At 38.4% G+C, this 15,900-nt stretch overlaps 1 protein-coding gene across 3 annotated transcripts in view; it reads right to left on the bottom strand.

The window, feature by feature from the left end:
* LOC120523176 (calpain-5-like) overlaps positions 1-15,900 on the bottom strand; it is a 223,293-nt gene that overhangs the window by 4,755 nt on the left and 202,638 nt on the right. For all 3 annotated transcript variants that reach the window (XM_039744219.1, XM_039744220.1, XM_039744221.1), the window contains one exon: positions 14,408-14,529. In XM_039744219.1, coding sequence (XP_039600153.1) covers positions 14,408-14,529 — 122 coding nt within the window. The remainder of the gene's footprint in view (positions 1-14,407; positions 14,530-15,900) is intronic.

The raw sequence follows: 15,900 nt of genomic DNA, 5'->3' as shown, positions 1-15,900 counted from the left end.
CCAGGCAAGATTGACATATTAAGCACAATAATTTTTGGCACAGGAATAAGTTAATACCTTGCTTGATTACCCAGAACTGGAGCACACAAAATTAAAATGTAGTAATCTAAAGTACATGTTATTTATTGTTAAATAATTTGAACTTCAATAGTTATTATCTTGTCAACAGCAAAGCATGGTGACGTCTGATGGAATTTTCAATAAATATTTATGAAAAATACACAACTGTCAAGAATGGGTTTCTATGTAAAAGGGTGTTTATATTTATACCATGGAGTTATTTTGAGGCAACGTGACTGGAGAAAATGCTTTATTTCATGTTTGCTCTGCCAAGTTATAACATAGACTTGATTTTTAATAAGACTAGGGAGCTTTGCCCCCTGCTTGCTTCGCTTGCTAACCTCCTGGTCTGCGCTATGCGCCAGCCACTTGACATCTCTGCCACTTGCGTATTTAATTCTTGCAGATACGCCTCTTCATTGGGAGGAAACATTACTTTTCCCTGATGGGAACACGAATTAGATGATCTACAAGTCTCCGACTCAAGTTTAAATGCGAGCAATATATTCAATCTCTTCTTGCCGTTCCATTATTTCACCAAGTAATAATTTCCATTTGTTTGCGCTAATGCGATCTTTACTATAATTTTTTTTAGAGACTTTCGAATTTTAGTACTTTCATTATCTCTAACCTGCTCTGCATGTGTATCGTGCCAACATTTTTGAACCTCCTTACGACATTCTACTTTGTCATCTATTCTTTGTCTTTTATTTCAGGCCCTACAGGACTTGAAAGTATGTCTCTGAAAAAGTCACGTCTCATCTCAGGCTAAAAAGTCTCTTCCCAGGATTTTTTTATATAATAGAGAGAGAATAATCAAGTCCCACACTGTCAAGTTGGAACCAGGTAAAATGTACAATGAGGTATTCTGTTTTGTTTTAAATCACTGACAAACTGGTCTTTCAGGATCACAGGGTGAGTGTGGAGTATTATCATAGTTTGTTAACACTAGAATTACCGGAGCCTACGAAAAAACTTGTAGATCCGACCCACCTTAAACCGCTTCTTAAAACCGTTCTCACCTCTCCGCCTGCGTTTTTTGTTAATCTAAATGTGCGGATAAAGAAAAGTTCCAAGTAGCAGGCTATTCCATCCCCCACCGACTTAGAAGGTGCACAAACTTCTCTCAGCTCATGCCTTGATTGATTATCTGGGAGTGAAGTGGAGCTTTAGAGTGGAAATAATAGATCATTATTTGGAATACACGCATTTCATGTGTGTTCCGTTTCTACAGTAATCCATGTAAACACATTTTTAAAACAGAAACGTTTTTCATATTGTAGTAGTAAATAACAAAATGTAGGCATAAACTATATAATGTATGAAGCCTGAAGTCCAAATATCAAAGAAACACTTTTACAAAAGGTACAAATATAACAAAAGAAGTATGATTTTATTCAAAAAATATAACTGCAGAAAAAAAAAACACCTTAGCATGCCACATTGACACACACTTACAATTGCCACGTTAGCGTAATGGTATCAGCTGCTGACTAGTAATCAAAAGGTCATGAATTCGATCCCGGATGACTCACTTTTGAGACGTAAACTGCTCTTATTCTTACTATTTTAGAATAAAAACATACATTGGATTTCAGTGTGTAACAGCCAGTGTAATTTATGATACTAGTAAAGGTTTTTTTTTTATTTTATTTTTTTTATTCACTTTTCATTTTCTCAGTCGTGTTCAGGATCCTTCCCTACCCCAAAATGCTATAGCTCTGCAGCGTACTTGTGACTGCATTCTCGTACCAATGCTTGCGAACTGAAGTGCCAGCGTGCACTTTTCATGTCATTACACGTCTATTTTTTGAGCATGCCTGGTCAAACACAAGAACATATGTTGGTGTACACGTATAACAAAACAAGTGCACTTTTATTCTAGACTATAAGTGAAGAAAAAATAAAGCAAGTTACAGTAGGCGGTTGATACGACAGCTTGCGTGGTGCAATGCTAAGAACTGCCGATTTCCGATTAAGTGTTATATAAAATCATCACATTCAAATATTAACAACTAGCAAAAAACCTGCGCTTCGCAGCGGAGAAGTAGTGTGTTAAAGAAGTAAACAAAAAGAAACGGAAACATTTAGAAAATAACGTAACATGATTGTCAATGTAATCACACATACAAATACATACACATACCTATCTACATCATATATACACATACATACACACACACAAATTATATATGTGTGTGTGTGTGTATATATATATATATATATATCCACATACATACAAACATACACACAGGTATATATATGTGTATATACAGTATATATATGTATGTGTCTATATGTGTGTGTGTAGCTTTGGTCACTGAGTGGAAGGGAAAAATAATAAAATGTAGTCTATAAGTTATTAAACAGTAAAACATTTTAAGAAGTAAAGCTACATTGAGCACTACTGGAGTTGTTTCGGGTAAACTACATTTTAAAGACGGTGTAACACAACAGGCAAGTAGTACTAACAGCAGCTAAAATGTATATGGATGATCTCTTGGTAGTAGATCCCTTTTGAAAGGCGCTACACGACGGCTGTGGTATAGAAATTACATCTGCTATGTGAACGTCCAAATTTCTGCCTCTGGTAATGTGCCTTACCGGCATTACTAGCAATTAAAGAAAATTAGTTTTGTGTCCTCTGCAGTGTTAAGAGAGAAAGGCTTTGGTTTGGGATAAAAGGAAAAAAGGTGTAAAGAAAGGAAAGTTGCCTTTTTCTTTTAAATAGTGTAGAGAGACGTCTTCGCTGACAATATGAGCGCCTTTTGGGGGACAGTTGCGGTGGGTCTTGTGTAGACTGGTGAGACGTCCCTGCCATTAATCAGCTGTGATGGCACTGTTGGTCCTCCACTCCTGTGCGTGTCTTCATAATCCGAGGTGACAAACTCATAATCGTATACGTGCAAAAGAAAGTGCAAAGCGCCTTAATATTAGTTTGCCGCGGTGTAGAAAAGGGGTCCCGTGTTTGCACTTGTCTGTGCTATAGCTCAGGGGGAGGAGGAAAAATATTAAAAGTGCTCACTTTCACTTAACGCAGAAGCGCAGTCAGCATCTCAAAGGTCGGCACAGCTATGTGCGCGCGCCGGCTGCTCGACTTTTGCAGGGCAGGAGACGCCGGTTTTTGCAGACACGTTCACGTGATCAAAAGTCTCAGAGCTCTTTGGAGGTCATTCATATATATATATATATATATATATATATATACATACATATATATATATATATATATATATATATATATATATATATATATATATATATATATATATATATATATATATATATATATATATATATATATATATATATATATATATATATATATATATATATATATATATTAGGGATGTAACGGTACACTAAAATGTAATTTCGGTTAGGTTCATTTTCTTGAGGTACTCGGTTCGGTTAATTTTCGGTACAAAAAAGGCAGGAAAAAATGACTTTAAATGCTTTTATTTAAAAAAAAAAAAATACAAACAATAGAATTTGTATAAATAAATTAAAGCAACCCATTTGGGTGATATTTCAAATAAATTAGACTCTGAGTTTTTAAAACTATTGTAACAATTTAAATAAACAAGTAACAAATGTAAACTTTGAACATGTAGCCGCAACAGCGTGAATATGACAAATAAAACTATTCAAGCTTAAAGTTTTTGGCTAGAAAGATTAATTTATCCACATTTTCTGCAGAAAGCACAGATCTGGTTGCAGTGACAATATCTCCAGCAGTGGAGAAGACCCGTTCACTAGCAAAAGAGGTAGCTGGAATAAAGAGGTAATGCTTTGCGAGTTTTGCTATGTGTGGGTATGTAGCCTCATTGCCTTTCCACCAAAGAAGAGGATCAGCTTTAAGGGAAAGGCACCCTGAAGCTCTGTACTTACTGACCTCTTCTTGGACCTGCTGACTAAAGTGAGGACGTGATGGAATTTCGTAGCGAGGCTCAAGAACTTTAATCATATACTTAAAGCCAGCGTTCTCAACAACTGAATATGGACGTAATCCCGTAGCTATGAAGACTCCAATACCATGTGTTATTGCTTTGGCCCAGTCAGAGTTGCTCGCTAGATGTTGTTTAAAAGCTGAAGTTATCGGTGTTACTGTTTGCACCAAGCTGGTTTTCTTTCTTGTAGAGGAAACATTCACAGATGGATGGTGCCGTTTTAAGTGTGTTAACATATTAGACGTGTTTCCTGCAGCGCACCGATCTCCGTGGTGGAACAATGTCGACAAACAACTTTGGATTTATCCACTTGCCGTTGTCCATCGGTAACTTTAACGGGGAAGCCAAAGTGTTCCCAGACAGGAGAACGTAATGAGCTGGGAGGGTCTTCCAGCTCAGGCTTCGCTTGCATTTGCCATAACCCCATTTGTCACGTCCTGCGAAGCTACTGGCGCGCTGCTCCCTCATCCAGTGTCCGACACTCAGAGGCGTCCGTGCGGAAACTCACCCAAGACTTTAGTTCCACTTGGGGTGCTTAGATCGCACTAGTAATAGATTTAATGAGAAAAAATGCATAAAATATAACCGAAACGGTACGCAAGTGGACCGAACCGAACATGCAAAACCGAAACGGTTCAATACATCCATGTGAACCGTTACACCCCTAATATATATATATATATATATATATATGTATATATATAAATAAAAGGCAAAGCCCTCACTCACTCATCACTAATTCTCCAACTTCCCGTGTGGGTGGAAGGCTGAAATTTGGCAGGTTCATTCCTTACAGCTTCCTTACAAAAGTTGGGCAGGTTTTATATCGAAATTCTACGCAGAATGGTCATAACTGGAAGCAGTTTTCTCCATTTACTGTAATGGAGATGAGCTTCAACGCCGTGGGGGAGTTTCGTGTGACATCATCACGCCTCCCACGTAATCACGCAGTACATAGAAAACCAGGAAGACCTCAAAAAGCGCTGAAGAAAACATGCATTATATAATTGAGAAGGCAGCGAAACAATAAGAAGCGGCGAAAGTGACATATACAACCATATTCATGAGTTCTGCTACTCGAAACAAAGCACGATGTAAACCTACACTTTAAATTAAGTTCATAGACAGGCTGCGCTGGCGTTTGTAATTTAGTGCCTGCCCATATAAGGCCGTCCGTCAGCGGCAATCCAATAGCAAACTGCCACTAAATATTCACGGGTGAAGGACTGTGCTTATGGAGAGGAAGATGAGATGGTCAGGGTGGTGTTTGACACAAACTCAGCGAAACTGAGAGAGAACGTTTTAAGTGCCAGGACTAAGGTAACATTAAATACAGCCATGGACATAGCACGAGATGGCACCAGCACAGCTGGGAACCTTCGATGCATGTACACCGAGTGCTCACGGAACTGACGCGGTGCACAGATAAAAGCAACAGTTCCAAAGAGCGCTGAACAAAACCAATTACACAATTGAAAAGGCAGCAAAAATATGAAGCGCCTGATACATACAAGCATATTCATAAATCCAACTACTGGAAACAAAGCACACGTTGGAAAAAGTCAATGTCCCGCTAAAGGAAGACAGTGTAAAAAACCCGTGCATGCAGTGTGTCAGGTCTCAGATAAAGAAGAAGACGAGCTGTTTATTGATGCAGTAAGAAACGAATCGATGAATGAAACCTGTCATCTTTACAACGATTGACAAACACGGAATGTAACTTGAACACAACACATCCTACAAATACGAACCTGATTGAAAGAAATAATGATAATCAAATCCTTGATGACAGCAACACTCACAAAAAAAAATACTGTATATTGACAGTCATGTTACGTTATTTTTAAAATGTTCCCTTTTCTTTTTCTAGCTTTTTTAACACACTACTTCTCGCTATGATACGCTGGTATATATATATATGTATATATATATCCCGATCTACATACTCGAATAATGGATACTTTATTCGCCATCAATGATTGTTTTGGTAAAGCCATACTCAGTGTATTCATTAGATGAACGGTAAAAAGTAAGAGCGAGGGAGGATGACTTATTGAGGCATGCAGGCTGTAGTCTTGCGTCAACTCTATCTGAATTGCGCGATGACATTTGAAAAAATATATCTTTTCAAGTTCTATTTAGTCCATATGTGTCAAACTCAAGGGCGGGCCACATCCGCCCGCGCGTAATTATATCCGCCCGCGAGATCATTTTATATACTGTATTATTGTTATTAATGGCCGGGTATATGAAGCGCTGGTAACACAATAAACTACAGATCCCATAATGCAGCGCTTCAGCTGCCTTGCCAACACTTACCGCGTTAATCAAGTCTAGCTTATGATGCTGCAAGTTATTGCGGCTAGCTCACACGATGCTGAAGAGAAAAGTTGATTCTGAAAATAGAGCCTTTAAAACCGATGGGAGGCTGAGTATATGTTTACTGAACCCGTGTGTCTCATTTGTGGAGCTAATGTGGCTGTAATTACAGAATTTAATCTAAGACGGCACTATGAGACAAAACATCAGGGTAACCTGAATGCAATGCAGAAGATACAGAAAGCAGAAGAATTAAATAAGAATCTGACACTTCAGCGGACGTTTTACCGTGCACAATCACAAAGTGATTTCAAGTGAAGCTGCTTTTATGGGAGACACAAATGCACCAGTGCAATTTGCCCCACTTTCCCTGTTGCCAAGTAATGTTAAACCAAGTCGTCACTACGGTGTTCCCAAATCGCACTTTGCTGATAAACTGAGCGCACTGAGTTTGCACGGCGCTTTGGTGACTTTGAAGAACAAAAAAAGTCCGTCTACATGCGGCTCGAACCTTGTGCATGTTTGGTAGCACATATCTGTGTGAGAAGCTCTTCTCAGTGATAAAGACTAACAAAACAGCACACAGGAGTCGCCTCACTGATGAGCACCTGCAATCCATCCTGAGAATCTCCACAACACAGAACCTCACACCAAACAGAAACGAACTTGTTGCCAAAAAGATGCCAGGCCCAGCTCTAAAATGACATATGAGCAAAGACAACTGAATGATTTGATTTGTTATTGCTGAAAGGAACACATTTTATTTATATTTCTAGGTTTTGTTATGCAGCATGTTCATATTTGAATTTGTATAATTTTGACAGGATATATTTTTATGGAGAGCAAAATATTATAAGTTGTTTAAGGTTTGAGTTGATTTATTCACGAATAATATTCCTGTCTGTTTTTACCATTCCTACCAAAGATATTTCTGTCGACTAAATAAAAATTCCTTCTATTTAAAATTTAAATAGAACTTGAACAAATACGATAGTTCATAATATCCACGCAGACTTGCACGTAAGAGCTGGAGTTATCCGTTTTAACAAGCAGCGTATTGCACTGATACGAAATAGCTGTGTGTGTATATATGTAGATATGTATATATATATATATATATATATATATTTACACACACATACATAAACATATATATATATATATATCTATACATATACACACATATATATATATATATATATATATCTACACATATATACACATACATATACACACACACATAAATACATACACACACACATATATAAACATATATATACATATACATACATATCTACATATATACACACACAGCTATTTCGTATCAGTGCAATACGCTGCTTGTTAAAACGGATAACTCCCGCTCTTACGTGCAAGTCTGCATGGATATTATGAACATAATGCATGCATAAGGTTCGAGCCGCATGTAGACGGACTTTTTTTGTTCTTCGAAGTCACCAAAGCGCCGTGCAACCTCAGTGCGCTCAGTTTATCAGCAAAGTGCGATTTGGGAACACCGTAGTGACGACTTGGTTCAACATTACTTGGCAACAGGGAAAGTGAGGCAAGGTGCACTGGTGCATTTGTGTCTCCCATAAAAGCAGCTTCACTTGAAATCACTTTGTGATTGTGCACGGGTTAAAACGTCCGCTGAAGTGTCAGATTCTTATTTAATTATGCTGCTTTCTGTATCTTCTGCATTGCATTCAGGTTAACCTGATGTTTTGTCTCATAGTGCCGTCTTAGATTAAATTCTGTAATTACAGCCACATTAGCTCCACAAATGAGACACACGGGTTTAGTAAACATATACTCAGCCTCCCATCGGTTTTTAAAGGCTCTATTTTCAGAATCAACTTTTCTCTTCAGCATCGTGTGAGCTAGCTTCGCAATAACTTGATTAACTCGGTAAGTGTTCGGCAAGGCAGCTGAAGCGCTGCATTATGGGATCTGTAGTTTATTGTGTTACCAGCGCTTCATATACCCGGCTTTAATAACAATAATACAGTATATAAAATGATCTCGGGATATAATTACACGCCGCGGATGTGGCCCGCGCCCTTGAGTTTGACACATATGGACTAAATAGAACTTGAAAAGATATATTTTTTCAAATGTGATCGCAATTCAGATAGAGTTGACGCGCACTACAGCCTGCATGCCTCAATAAGTCATCCTTCCTCGCTCTTACTTTTTACCGCTCATCTAATGAATACACTGAGTATGGCTTTACCAAAACAATCATTGATGGCTAATAAAGTATCCATTATTCGAGTATGTAGATCGGGTTATATATATATATATATATATATATATACCCGCCAGATCGCAGCGAGAAGTAGTGTGTTAAAAAGCTATGAAAAGAAAAGGGAACATTTTAAAAATAACGTAACATGACTGTCAATATACAGTATTTGTTTTGTGAGTGTTACTGAGTGTTGCTGTCATCAAGGATTTGATTATCATTATTTCTTTCAATCAGGTTCGTATTTGTAGGATGTGTTGTGTTCAAGTTACATTCCGTGTTTGTCAATCGCTGTAAAGATGACAGGTTTCATTCATCGATTCGCTTCTTACTGCATCAATAAACAGCTCGCCTTCTTCTTTATCTGAGACCTGACACACTGCATGCACGGTTTTTTTACACTGTCTTCCTTTAGCGGACATTGACTTTTTCCAACGTGTGCTTTGTTTTGGATTTATGAATATGCTTGTATGTATCAGACGCTTCATATTTTTTGCTGCCTTTTCAATTGTGTAATTCGGTTTTTGTTCAGCTCTTTGGAACTGTTGCTTTTATCTGTGCACTGCGCCAGTTCACGGAGCCGCCGTGTACATGCATCGAAGTTTCCCAGCTGTGCTGGTGCCATCTCGTGCTATGTCCATGGCTGTATTTAATGTTACCTTAGTCCTGGCACTTAAAACTTTCTCTCGCAGTTTCGCTGAGTTTGTACCAAACACCACCCTGACCATCTCATCTTCCTCTGCATAAGCACAGTCCTTAACCCGTGAATATTTAGTGGAGTTTGCTATTGGATTGCCGCTGACGGACGGCCTTATATGGGCAGGCACTAAATTACAAACGCCAGCGCAGCCTGTCTATGAACTTAATTTAAAGTGTAGGTTTACATCGTGCTTTGTTTCCGAAGTAGCAGAAGTCATGAATATGGTTGTATATGTCACTGCCGCTTCTTATTGTTTCGCTGCCTTCTCAATTATATAATGCATGTTTTCTTCAGCGCTTTTTAGGTCTTCCTGGTTTTCTATGTACTGCGTGATTACGTGGGAGGCGTGATGATGTCACACGAAACTCCGCCCACGGCGTTGAAGCTCATCTCCATTACAGTAAATGGAGAAAACTGCTTCCAGTTATGACCATTACGCGTAGAATTTCGATATAAAACCTGCCCAACTTTTGTAAGGAAGCTGTAAGGAATGAACCTGCCAAATTTCAGCCTTCCACCCACACGGGAAGTTGGAGAATTAGTGATGAGTCAGTGAGTGAGTGAGTGAGTGAGTGAGTGAGGGCTTTGCCTTTTATTAGTATAGATATATATGTATATATATATATATATATATATATATATATATATATATATATATATATATATATATATATATATATATACATACATATATATATATATATATATATACACATATATATACATATATATATACATATTTATATATATATATATATATATACATATATATATATATATATATACACACACATATATACATATATATATACATATATATATATATATACATATATATATATATATATATATATATATATATATATATATATACAGTGATCCCTTGCTGTATCGCGCTTTGACTTTCGGCGTTTTGCTCTATCGGATTTTATATGTAAGCATATGTAAATGTATATTGCGGATTTTTCGCTGATTCGCGGATTTCTGCGGACAATGGGTCTTTTAATTTATGGTACATGCTTCCTCAGTTTGTTTGCCCAGTTGATTTCATACAAGGGACGCTATTGGCGGATGGCTTAGAAGCTACCCAATCAGAGCACGTATACATATTAACTAAAACTCCTCAATGCTATAAGATATGCCTCCTGCGCGGTGCTCGATTGTTTGCTTGTCTCTGCCTCTATCTCACCTTCTCTGACATTCTCTGCGCCTGACGGAGGGGGTGTGAGCAGAGGTGCTGTTTGCACAGAAGCTATTTGCCTAGTGGATACGGACGTCCTCTAAGAAATGCCGCTTTTTCGAGGTGCGTCCAAAAGCACACTTATTGATTTTTTGATTGTTTGCTTTAATCTCAAGCTCTCTTTCTCTCTCTCTGACGTTCTCTGCGCTTGACGGAGGAGATGTGAGCAGAGGGGCTTTTTGCACAGAGGCTGTTTGCTTAGAAGATAACGGACGCTCCTGTAAAAATGCTGAAAGGCTACCTTCGCATTGATCCCTTCATTGCCGCTGCTTTATCGCTGTGCTTGCATACTTAAAAGCGCAACAGCCCTATTGATTTTTCATTGTTTACTTTACTCTCTCTGACATTCTCTGCTCCTTACACGCACTTTGAAGAGGAAGATATTTTTTCATTCTTTTAATTGTGAGAAAGAACTGTCATCTCTGTCTTGTCATGGAGCACAGTTTAAACTTTAGACTAAAGGGTGTTATTTCATGTCTAGAGGGCTCTAATAATGTTAAAAAACGTATTTAGAAGGTCGTAAACAGGTTTTCTATGCTCTAACTGCGAAAATATTAGATTTATAAATAAAGAATCCTACTCGTGGAAATTCATTTATCTGTCTGGAGCGGATTAACCGCGATAAACAAGGGTTTACTGTATAACTGTGCGGAGAATATTTATAAACAGTGTGGGAGAGTTTCTAAGGGCTTAAAATATATAAAAATAATCATACAAACATATGGTTTCTACTTCGCGGATTTTCACCTATCGTGGGGGGTTCTGGAACGCAACCCCCGCGATCGAGGAGGGATTACTGTGTATATATATATATATATATATATATATATATATATATATATATATATATATATATATATATGTGTGTGTGTGTGTGCACAAAACCACGCTTTTATCAAGGCTTCCGTCGGGTAGTTTTGAAAGGAAATTTTCCTCCAATCAGTTGTAGCAACGCGCTTTCTTCCGACTGTTACATTTTTGTAGCTCTGATGTGTACATCAATGTAATCGGTGCACCAGGAAATCATGCACTGAGAGAAGTTCCCCTTTGCTTGGAATGCAAAGTGTGATTAAATGCGTTATTTTTTAACACGTTATGGAGCACTTGCATCGAAGCTTCTCAGCTGTGCTTGTGCTAAGAAAAGGAAACATTTTAAAAATAACGTACAACGATTGTCAATGTAACCTTTTGTAAGTAGTGCCTGGAGGATTCAGAGTGTGGAGAAACTGTAGAGACAGTGTGTGTATTAACTTGTGGATTTTTCTGTGAGTATTTGGTGGCAGCCTCACAAACTTGGTTCCTCAAGACTCCGTTAGGTGCGGAGCTCAGCTAACAGCGAAATTAGGTGAATGGGAGGGGAGATGATGACGTGACTCTCCCACCCGCCTTAACTGTCAATCCCCCCACAAAGACAGTCTCTCGGAATTTGCATAAGCACAGCCCTTCACCAGTAATTTTAACTTAGTTACAAAGTGATCAAAACTCTCGTTTATATCCTGCGTCCTCTCATTAAACTTGTATCCCGCATTAGCGGTGGGCATGACAAACGCCAGCGGCAGCCTGTTTATGAACTTAATTTAAACTTTAGGTTTACACCGTGCTTTGTTTCCGAAGTAGCTGTACTCATGAATTTGGTTGTATGTGTGACTCGGTCGCTTCTTATTGTTTTGCTGCCTTCTCAATTGTATAATGCATGTTTTCTTCAGTGCTTTTTTGGAGCTCTTCCTTGTTTTCTACCTACTGCGCTCACAGTCAGTTCACGTGATTACGTGGGAGGCGTGATGATGTCACATGAAACTCCGCCCCCATGGCCATCGAGCTCAACTCCATTACATTATATGGAGAAAAATAGGTTCCAGTTATGACCATTACGTGTAGAATTTCGAAATGAAACCAGCCCAACTTTTGTAAGTAAGCTGTAAGGAATGAGCCTGCCAAATTTCAGCCTTCCACCCACACGGGAAGTTGGAGAATTAGTGATGAGTCAGTGAGTGAGTGAGGGCTTTGCCTTTTATTAGTATAGATTCCCACAAACCCTTCCTACATTTACGACATGTGTACTTGTTGCAGTGTACACATCTCTCTGTGCTATGGTTCCTATTACACTGAATGAGCACCCGACACTGTACTTTCTTCCCTATATAAATAACATTCCAGCTATAGCGCGTCTCCAAATAAATCACATTTGAGCTATAGCGCGTCTTTATGTGAAAACAGCAGTGTTAGATGGGGAGGGGGGGATCGTGAACGCGACAGAGAATGGAACTGAATTAAAAAAAAAAAAAAGCTAACCTTTACAATTCTGTATCATGCATTTACACTGGCTCTTACAGACTGACTGAAATCAAATGTGTGTTTTTATTCTAAAATAGTACAGTACATGAAATATTATTTGAAAACGAACAGCGTCAGATCAGGTTTGAATACACGCTGACGCTGTTACAGAAGGCGTCAACTTTTTCAGTGCAGCAGTTTCAATGCAATATTATTTGAAAACGAACACTGTCAGATCGGGCGCGTATTCAAACCCAATCTGACGCTGTTCGTTTTCAAATAATATTGCATTAGTGCGATGATGTTTTTACATATATTGTCTCTTTCATTCATCTTGCGGTTTGTAATCAGTGACCGCATGTTTTTTCCCCCGATCTTGCCACTGTGCACATGTTGCTGTATGGTGGTGTTTCTTCTGTACTCCAGGACATGCAGAGGACAGAATAGTACAAAGCAGTAAGTTCAGCACTATATGCAATCAGACAGACAGACAGGCAGAGAAGGCACTAGATATATAAATAAACAGGGAAGGCACTGTATAATAGATATATAAAAAACAGCTAAGGGGATAGATATATAGATAGATAGGAAGGAAAGGCACTATATGACAGGCAGACAGGGAGCTCCTATATAATAATAAAATTAATGTTATTACTATATAGATAGACAGGGAGTTCAGGCAGGCAGAAAGGCAAAGGTTAAAAATAAATAAATAATTTATAAATAAATAAATTTTCACTCCAGCGGGGAATCAAACTCAGATGTCTTGAGGTACAGCAAGTCTGCCAAGCTCTAAGTGATGAAATCTTACCAGTACGCTACAGAAGCTGTTGTAAAACCTTTTGAACCTTTTATGAAAATGTTTATTTGATCTTTGGCCTTCAGGCTTCACACATTTTATAGTTTATGCCTACATTTTGTAACATTTATTACTAAAATATGAAAAAGTTTCTGTTTTAACATTGTGTTTACACAGATTACTGTAGAAATGGAACACACATGAAATGTGTGTGTTCCAAATAACAATCTATTATTTCCACTCTAAAACTCCACTTCACTCCCAGATAATCGAGGCATGAGCTGGGAGAAGTTCGTGCACGTTCTAAGTCCTTGGAGGGATGGAATTGCCGGCTGCTTGAAGTTTGTTTCTATCGGCACATTTACAGGAAAAAGGAGGCTGGCGGAGAGGTGAGAACGGTTTTAAGAAGAGATTTAAGGTGGGACGGATCTACGAGTTTTTTCGTAGGCTCTGGTAATTATAGTGTTAATAATGTTCCCCCACCAAAGAAAAAACTGAAAGACTGGAGTTCTATCCATTAGATTATTTGAAACAAGGGACTTACTAAATACAATTTTTGCAGGAAAAATGAACAAAAGAACTAAAATATCATTTGTGGTTTCTGATTAAAAAGCAGTTCTGTATCTCCACTCACTACATGCATAGTATCTAGCAGACTTTCTACCCTAATAAGGTAAAAGTATTCTTTACCATTTTCATTTTTATCCTGCCTACTTTTAATATGTCAGATGTTGTAATGCTAAATAAGTTATACTGTATGTGCAGTCACATCTGTTATAGAAAAAATAAAATCAATTTTAATTTTACATGGAATCCTTACCGCCATTAGTATCCTGCACTTGAAGACCTTCGGCACTTAAGACATGAACCTGAGTTACTAACTGTGGATATCCACATATTCCTGTCCAACATGTCTGCGGAGGCTGATCAAGCAGCAACTCCCTACCAAGAAAACAAAAAATAACACAGTAGCTCATTAAGTCCCATTTTACAACTACTTTTGCATTTGTAACTCACATAATTTCCCTTCAGGTACTGTGATTTTCACATGGTGAATTAAGTGGTTTGCCTTAATGATTTATACAGATAATGTATATTGTTGGTTACCTTTTGCAAACCTGTGTGAGGAATGGACCTGAAAAACAACAATTTCAAATTAGAATCCAATTGTTGCTCTCAATAAACCTACTGAAACTCACCTGAAACAGAGAGACTAGAATCCTCTCCTGAAGCTAGGCCTGATTGCCAGTGGTAGCCAACTGGCCAGGTAAGTCAGTCTGGCTCTGCCCATATCCACTGTATAAAGCCCTCGTGTTGACTCACCGGCTGCAAGTTGGTGAAAACTGAGGGTCAGCTGCAATGCAAGTTAGCTGACAGGTATGTGTAGGTGTATACTGTAAAATGGTAGACCATTTAAGGTGAAAACAGGTCCTGATATGTGACATGTAGCTTTTGTTAGGAGGATGATGATGATGATGATGATGATGATGATGATTACGGAAGGTTGAAAAATACTGGCTAGAGATGGCTTATCTGAGTTCATAAAATTGACTTGACTACTAGGCTTTTTGACTGATGCTCATCTCATACTAAAGTTACTCCCAAAAAGAGCTCTCGGCACACTCATAACCCTCTGGCTGTGTCCAGTATTGGTGGCATATGTATTAGTGCACAAGAAGGTCTTCTCAATAAGGCACAGACTGGAGAAGAGAGACATTTTTGACAATGGGGTACTCATGCAAACAACTGGTGACAGCAGGTTTGACAGCCAAAACGGTGCCAGCTTTCAGACTCTCTATCACTAGGAGAAACTAATGTTTGTGAAGGAATGAGTGAGATATCTGAAAAAGCGTGACAGAGAGGAACAGTCTGTCTTATCTGTATCACATTATGCAATCTCTTAGTAGATTTCTGTGCTAGATGGTCCATAACACTACCATGTTCGAAAATAAAATTGTGTACCTGGGAGCAGAGTACCTTGGGACAGAGTTCAAGGATTTACTTTATGGTTGTGTCATCATATAAGAAGCTGTATGTTATGGACACCCGAGAAAAGAGGGGTGCTTAACCTGTCAACCAATCATCTGCCTGAACCAGTCAAATGGTGAAAGTTTTGGACAGATCTGGACAGATACCAGAGCAGGAAGTCAAAGTCAAGATTTAGGAGAAGCAATGTGGAATCTGTTTTGTCCAATCAACAACAGCAATCAGCAAAATGTGATATACCCGAGATGAGCATTGGCACCTCCCAATCTGAAGGTATGCTTCTCACCCAGTGTGTAAAGAAGAGGGGTCTAGGTATATCAAAGCCTT

This window comes from Polypterus senegalus, chromosome 2, assembly GCF_016835505.1.
Source record: "Polypterus senegalus isolate Bchr_013 chromosome 2, ASM1683550v1, whole genome shotgun sequence".
Classification (NCBI taxonomy): domain Eukaryota; kingdom Metazoa; phylum Chordata; class Cladistia; order Polypteriformes; family Polypteridae; genus Polypterus; species Polypterus senegalus.
This window is presented reverse-complemented; position numbering and strand designations above follow the sequence as displayed.